This window comes from Sinocyclocheilus anshuiensis, unplaced genomic scaffold (assembly GCF_001515605.1).
Source record: "Sinocyclocheilus anshuiensis isolate Anshui unplaced genomic scaffold, SAMN03320099.WGS_v1.1 scaffold261, whole genome shotgun sequence".
In the NCBI taxonomy this organism is placed as follows: domain Eukaryota; kingdom Metazoa; phylum Chordata; class Actinopteri; order Cypriniformes; family Cyprinidae; genus Sinocyclocheilus; species Sinocyclocheilus anshuiensis.
The window spans coordinates 1274548-1282356 of record NW_015536515.1 but is presented as its reverse complement, the minus strand read 5'-3'; the positions used below and the strand labels follow the sequence as shown (position 1 = coordinate 1282356).

Here is a 7809-nt window from a genome sequence, read left to right as displayed (position 1 = left end):
TTTTAAAATATATTTAAACATTATATTATATTATTTTTTTTATATATTATATTACCAATTGCCAAGTACCAATATTACCTTTGGAAATTAATTGAAATAAAATTCTAAGAAAAAAATATGGCAGAGCATAGTATTAAAATAAGGCTTGTCATGTACTTCCCGTTTGATGATGGAAATGTAAACCATAATTTCAAGTGCAACTTTCATCCTAAACCTTGTGGATTGATACTATCACACAGTTAAAAGTGAACACAAGCCATATTAATCAGTACAGAAATGGCGATCGTCACTCACGACATGCGGTGGGCGTAGTCGGCCACATCAGTTCCTGCTGTCGTGACCGTCTGCCCTGACAGTCTACGTACACGCCGATACTGCTGAAGCACAAGAGCAGCTCTTTACTGGAGATCTCCACGGCGCAGAGAGCGTCCAGTCTCAGCTGCTCGATGAAGGCCAGGGTGTGATCATCAGGGTGGAGGAGGCAAGAGGTAGTTCCATCCCCCTGAAGATTATAGCGCAGGAACCCGGACTGGAAGCCCACGCAGAGCTTGTCACCCTGGAGACCCATCCACTGCACGGATCCTGGGACGAAAATATCCTGCAGCTTCCGATGACGTGTTTTGCTCTTGTTGAGCTCGTAGATCATCACCTTGTCAGGTTTTTTCATATACACAAAGAGGTATGTGAGAGATCCTTGTCTGATCTTGCCAGAAACCAGAGTTGGGCAGCCTTTGGTCTCTGCTATCTTGTGAAAATCGGCCTCACGGTCATCCAGGGCTGCCATTGGGTAGAGCCGCACATGGCCATTTCGGCCCGATATCACAGCGATTAACTGTTCTGATGGGATCAGCTCAATCTGACGGACCTTCTTATTGTCTCCTACCTTGATAATATCTGTGAACAGGAATATATAAACAATAAGAGGCTTTGTATTAACATCAAAGAATGCAGTAAGACGCCTATATATACAGTCTAAATGCAGCAGATAAGTACAGTAAACACAGGTAAAGCTTTTAATTACACTTACCATCTTTGGTAACGTGAATAACGTACAATCCTTCCTCATTGCCCAGGGCTATCCTCTCATGATCTGCAGATAAATAAAAACACAGTTAAAATAAACAGAAAGCAAAGTTTGATAAAGCTAGGCTGGATTGAGCTTGACTAGCGCAGACTAATTCGTAAATTGTTATTTTATTAAAGAGGATTTTTCTTGCTCTTTTGAAGTACAAACAATCAATGTATTAACATAGAGTATATCATGTTATTAAAAACTACTCAAACTACCTTTATATATTATTATTATTTTTATTCATTACGTTATAGAACACACACACACACATATATATATATATATACACACATACATTTATATGCAGGGGTGCACATACGTAAGTGGTGCACAGCTGCGCATGCACGACCAAAATAAAAAATGTGCCGTTAATGCACAATCACTGTTTTAGATCGACTAACTGTAATACTGTATAAAATTTCCATTCAAACTGAAAGCATAAATCTAGGCTACGCACTACCAGTTTCAGAGCAAAATGCAACACGGTGACATTCATTGACACGCCTCACTCTGCAGCACTAAAACCATATAAGAATCATATATATATATATATATATTTATACTGTATCTCTGCAATTACATATGGAATTCTTCACTATGACTGGAAACTAAAACCAAGATTAGTGGTACATGTGGTTGATTGTACCTATAATAGCAGCAGACTGTGTGGTTTTGATGAGAGGCAAGGTACTGTCATACGCTTCTTTGGGGGCGTAAACAAAGCGTTCTTTCAGTTTACTCTTCTTCAAGAGACGGTGCAGCTCGTTCAGTAGGCCGACCCACTTGGTTCTTTCCTGATCGCTGTCAGCCAGGATCAAGATGGAGCATTTCTTATTGCTGGATGAAGAGAGTTGTGATGCAGTGACCTGCAGGAGAGGAAGAGGAGGACAACTTCCAAATGTATCACCTTTATTTTTTTTAAGTTACAATACAAAACTAATGTTATCAATATGAAGTTTTGATTAAACGATAACAATAAAAAAAAATCCTCACCCTAAAAATACAGGGAATGTCCTTCCTGTTCGCATGAATGACATCTGATGCCAAAACTGAGCTAACAGAAAATTCCTCATCCCTGAAACCAAAAGAGCGATTCAGATGTCATGCAAACGCAGTAATCAGAATCAAACACAGGCTCAGATGTTTGTTTTGACGCCCTCGCTGACCTCATGTCAATGACCTGGTTCACCATGACACCAGGCTGAGCAGCTTTGCCCTCTGGGAGATCGTATAAGAAGAGTTTGAAGTCACAGACCACAGCGATGGCCCTCTGCCATCCCTTCTTCACACCTAATGGTTTGGGCACCTGAAAGAAAAGATCTCAGAATTAGTTCTCAACTAATTGGGAACTTTTTCCTAATACAGTATATATCCAATATAGCAGTATTATCTTTGGCAGCAGATAAATATTACAGGATGAAATTATAACCTTCCAACTTATTTCTGCTGCATTTTTCAGACTAAATGTGTATCTGCTAATTGTTCATTTTGATCACAAAACTTTCCTGGGAATTTAAACTAAAGTTTCTAACCCTGACGTGGCCCTCATAAGCTGTGCCGATGCCCTTCTGGGGGTCGATACCCAGAGGTCCTTTGGTTTGATCAGGAGGAATCGGACAAACGGCAGGAGCTTTGTCCGCACACGTCACATGACAGGAGAAGTTACAGACTGCAGAAGGAGGAGAACAAGGTGAATGCCAATCTTAACACTATTTACCATATCCATGACAACCTCGGCTGCTACCGTAGTGACCCCTCACCTTCACACGTACAGCCCTGTCGGATAAGTCCCACCATTAGAGACGTACACTGGTTACATTTAGTGGGCGCATTGAAGGTCTTCACCACAAACTGATGGGCTTTTGGCTAAAAAGAGCAATTTAGAACACTATAAATTACAGCATATCACAGAATATAAGATCTGGCTGATATGAAATGAAAGTCGACTCTTAAAAATAAAGTTTCTTTATTAGCATCGATTTTATCATGAAGAACCTTTAACATTCATAGAACCTTTCCAATGCACAAAAGGTTCTTTACTTTTCAGATTATTAAAATGTTCATATTGGTAGTTCTATGGTATCATAAAAAAATAGTATTGTAAATAAAAAAAATAAAAAAAATCTTATGGAACCTTTATTTTTAGGAGTGTAGGAGCAAAATAAATTAGTGAATGAATTACTTTAGGTGTGCTGTGACCAGAGCTACTGTATCCTGACCGCATGGGAGTTTGTGCACCTCGTTGTGGTTGATCTACCTGCTGGAAAAACAGTCACGGATATTAGTCACAACATGATACCATCCCAACAGAAACATTAAAGTAGCATCTGCATTGTCTCTTTTCTTGAATGAAGCTCTGTTCTAAAACCTACTGATCTGCCTATTTAGACAGCCTTATAAGGCATCATAGGCATGATTATGGCTTCATTGTAAGGTCGCATCCAATGTATTTACTGTGGATAAGGCAATCACAGAATGCACAGAAGCAAAGTGTTATGTTTCATCCACAGCGCCATTGGAATATACTAAGTTTCTAAGTCACCAAGTTTCAAAACAGAGTTTTAGCATTGTTAAGGGGGTCAGAAATTGAGAAGCCACCTCTTGAGACTCCATATCGCTGGTGGTTGAGGGTGAGCGAGAGTGGGACGTGACCTGGGATCTTCCATCTTCCTCCCGGGATGGTGTGTTGGACAGGCTGAAGTTATCGATGGAGTCGATCTATTGAGAAGGTTGGAGAAAGGAAATGTTTAGAGAGCAGATCCAAATGTACCATGAACCATGAGCAGCAGATGGAAGACCCAAGACATGCCTGCTAAATGTAACACAACAGGCTGTTTGAAAAACACATCATGCACATTAGAGACAAGACGGAGGTTTAAAAAACATTTCCAAGACCCAAACACCATGTCAATAACGCCTGACAGCAAAGCAAAGCACTGCTGAACACAAACGCCACATGTCTGTTTCACAACAAGCTTCACAAGTTTTAGAAACAGCAAAAGTGAGTTAGAAGTGGAGTCATCGGTTGTGGAATGGAATAAAACCTCCATTGGTAATGCAAGATGAATAAAACAAAATACTGCATATGTATTAGCCACAGAAAGTGTCAGTTTGTAATCCAAATGCGCATTATGAAGACAAACTGAGGTAAAAATGGACTCTGAATGTGACAAACAAGCATGTGCACTTGAAAGACACTCTGGGAAATGTGGCTATGTAGCTTATGCCACGCAGACATGCATCAAAGTCACGCAATCCAATCAGTGTAGAGATGAACCACTGCACCAAACACTGCATCAAAAAGAGCTTACACGTCTGCCTTTGCCGGCTGGCCCACAGGCAGTGGAGCGCTTCATCACAGACAAAAACAGATAGGAGGAGAGAAAGAAATAAAAAGAGAGCAAACAATATATGAACACATAGAACAGGATTCATACACACACACGCACACTCGCTCGCTTTTAAAATTACTGTCTCAAAAGCCCAGAAGCAATAATTGAGAATGTGTTTCAGCCAGTTTAATTTCAATTTAATCCACACTAAACCATTTAAAGAGAATATGAGAGGAAACAGAAATATCAATAAAACCATTTTTGCCTGAATAACAAATGAAAAGGCATGAATTAATGTTACAAAGTCAAAAGCGATGAGCGCTTCGGCTGTGATCCTAAACTAAAGCCACATGTCAGTGCTTTAAATACCTACATCAAACTGATCCAGGGCCGAGGTCGGAGCATTGAGGAATGCCAGGAAGGAATTCTGGGAGTCTTGGTGCTTGACCCCTGAAAAACATAACATGACTTAGATGTCACATACACGCATAAACCGTCTAAACAATATCAGGCCTGTCACTGAAATTTTGCCTGATTGATTTCAAATGTTTGTGTTTTTACCGAGCGGCAACCTCCCGCTCTCTCTCGTGAAGCCAACAAGGAAGTGACTTAAACTGTAATTCGTCAACTGGCCGCTGGAGTCTGGCTGAAAAATGGAGTCAATCCCATAGACTCCCCATGTTAAAATGCCCAACTTTACAGCAGAAAAAAAACGTTTACAGCCTGGTTCAAAAAATGATTTTGGTCTATATAGCTAATTTTGCCCTTCATGACAACTGTGAGGGGGGTGAATTTTTTTATAACTCATCCGTTTAAATTATATTAAGCCTTAAAGTTCTGCATAATTAAGGGCGTGGCCACTTGAGTGACAGGTGGATTGCCGCTGCTGTCACCACCGTCGAGCTAGGTGGGCGTGGTTTCAGCAGCCAGCTCCCGCCTCTTTGCCCATTTTCGATTATCCGGGAGTGATGCGTGGTGACGCGCTGCCAAGATGGCGATGGCTGGCTCCGCCTACTTTAGGCTTCAAAACGCTCGTCGGAAGTATACGGGTTACATCACGGACACTACATCCATGTTTTTATACAGTCTATGGTTTTTACCTTTAGACGTGCGCAGACTCTCAGTTTCCTGTTTCAGCCTCTGGATATCTGCCTGAAGGTCCTGGTTCTTCTTTTCCAACTCCTCCAGCTTGCTGTGCAGAAAAAAAAAATCAGACACAGTATGATGAGCATAACCTGATTAATATGCCAACATATGGCCATTTTTAGATCATCAATGTTGGCTAAAGGTCAAATAACATTTTACTGAATTATTAAAGCCACAATGAAACGGAAGCATAGACAGATATTTTCTTCTGTATTGTGACACTGATCTGAGTGTACCAGATCATCGAAACAGAAAAAATGTAGGCTTGCATTCATTTGCCACCATTTTTGAGTGCAATGTGTGATCAGATGGATCGAAAAAAAAGTCGCCAAGCTTACATTTTACTGTAATAATGCAAGTTTGTGGGGGCGAGAAGATTGGAGTTACGATATTTTGATTACAAATTATGAAGTAAAAAAATATATAAATATGTAAAAATATATAAAAATACATAAAAATATATAAATATTTGCATGAATGAATCGTTTGCAGTAAGATCGATAACATGCATCTAGAAAATACATAGGGTGAATTTTTATTTCATTCTGACTTCAATAATTAAAGAAATAACAGATATCTAAGTGCATTTTTCATTTCTCATGTTTTAAATTAAATTCAAATGTAATATATTGGAAGCTTTAAAGGAGAGATGCATGTTTTACCACTCAGTGGCCATATGCGATGCTTTGACTTTGTTGAGCTCATCCTGGATGGTTTGTTTGGCTCTAATCTCGGCATCCAGTGCAGACTGCAGCTCCAGACGCGCAGACATGTCCAACTTAGCCAAACGTCTCACCTTCCATGGCATGTCCTGGAAAACCAAAAGAAAACAGAATTAAACACCCACTGGCTCACACCGTACAGCAAGACTTGGTGCCATCCATACGTTTTAAAGTTTGAAAAGATTGCTGTTCATTTCTTACACTAAGCACTAAGTTAAGTCAAGATCAAAGTTTCGCTGTGAAAGGACTCTTACAGTAGCACGTGCACCCAGACTGGCGTTCCTCAGGCCTTCCAGTTCGTCTGTCATCTTAGTGGCCAAAGCCTGCAGATAACCTCGAGCATCTTTCTCATCACTGACCCTGAGAAAGAAACAAAGATGCACAGAACTGCACTTACAAAACATCACCACTAGATGGCCCCACGGCTACACAAATACCAACGATTTGGTGCCAAAGGAGCATAAGTGCAATTAAAATTTATTTGCAATTATGCAGAGGAGTAGCGACCATAATGACCATTATTTTACCACTTTTTGGGAAATACTCATTCTGTGCACTGAAAAAAATACCAAGAATGATTTTAGGACCAAGCAGAAGCTTCTGCCGGCCAGTTGCTTCAAGTCGTGGACTGAACAAACATGAATGTAATGATCTGCTATGGTGAATGCCTACTTATTTGCCTTTTAGCAAGAACTACTGGGCTGTTATGTCAATTAATATTAATGAGTCAAGCTGATAAGGTTTATAATGGGTCCCCACCCCACTCCTTTCTGATCAATCTTCAAGTTCTGGATTTGTGCATCCTGCAAATGATCTGATGCATTAGATGGCACCAATAAATTTTGAATCACAAACACTTCCAAAAGCACAAGTGAGGTTGTTTTTGTAAATACTAATTGTGTATGTTTAAAATAGCTATACTTTTGAGGATACAAATGTCTGAAAAAATTATTAAAGGGGTCATATGATGCAATTTAATTTTTTCCTTTCACTTTGGAGTGTTACAAGCTCTTGGTGCATAAAGAAGATCTGTAAATTTGCAAAGACTAAAGTCTCAAATCCAAAGAGATATTCTTTATAAAAGTTAAGAGTCAGCCACACCTACCTAAAACGGCTCGTTCGAACATGCCCCTACATATCTATCTCACTATGTGGGAAGATTTGCATAACGCTGCCCAAATGTTCACGCAAAGAAAGAAGGCGTAACTTTTATTCTCGCTGTAGTATTGTTGCCGCCGCCGCCATGTCTTGAAGGTGCTGTGTGTATTGTTGTGAAAGCGAAACTACTTTGCTTGGTCTTCCAAAAGAAGACGATATCCGCTTCGTCATGCCTGGAGCTGATCCGTGCTGGTCGCTGAGGAAATACATCAACTTAGTGCTGTGGATCACCGGATCGGCTTTCACCGTGGACGAAGCCCGGGGTCGTCACATGTGCTTGCCGCTCCTTCGTCGGATCCGCCGGCTGCGCCGTTCTCAACCCCGCCACCTCAGCTCACTCTAGCCCGGCCTCAGCTCACGCTAAGCCGGGGCTTCCGCT

General features: G+C 40.6%; 1 protein-coding gene across 4 annotated transcripts in view; it reads right to left on the bottom strand.

Moving 5' to 3' along the window:
- cdc42bpaa (CDC42 binding protein kinase alpha (DMPK-like) a) overlaps positions 1-7809 on the bottom strand; it is a 77504-nt gene that overhangs the window by 12731 nt on the left and 56964 nt on the right. For 2 of the 4 annotated variants that reach the window (XM_016491940.1, XM_016491966.1), the window contains exons 18-31: positions 6527-6632; positions 6213-6361; positions 5505-5596; positions 4778-4854; positions 4384-4422; positions 3671-3790; positions 3255-3332; positions 2833-2938; positions 2605-2741; positions 2239-2378; positions 2066-2147; positions 1719-1938; positions 1028-1090; positions 295-894 (exon numbers count right to left, since the gene is read on the bottom strand). In XM_016491940.1, the coding sequence (XP_016347426.1) occupies positions 295-894; positions 1028-1090; positions 1719-1938; positions 2066-2147; positions 2239-2378; positions 2605-2741; positions 2833-2938; positions 3255-3332; positions 3671-3790; positions 4384-4422; positions 4778-4854; positions 5505-5596; positions 6213-6361; positions 6527-6632 (2009 nt within the window). The remainder of the gene's footprint in view (positions 1-294; positions 895-1027; positions 1091-1718; positions 1939-2065; positions 2148-2238; positions 2379-2604; positions 2742-2832; positions 2939-3254; positions 3333-3670; positions 3791-4383; positions 4423-4777; positions 4855-5504; positions 5597-6212; positions 6362-6526; positions 6633-7809) is intronic. The other 2 variants (XM_016491948.1, XM_016491956.1) reach the window with 2 other exon arrangements.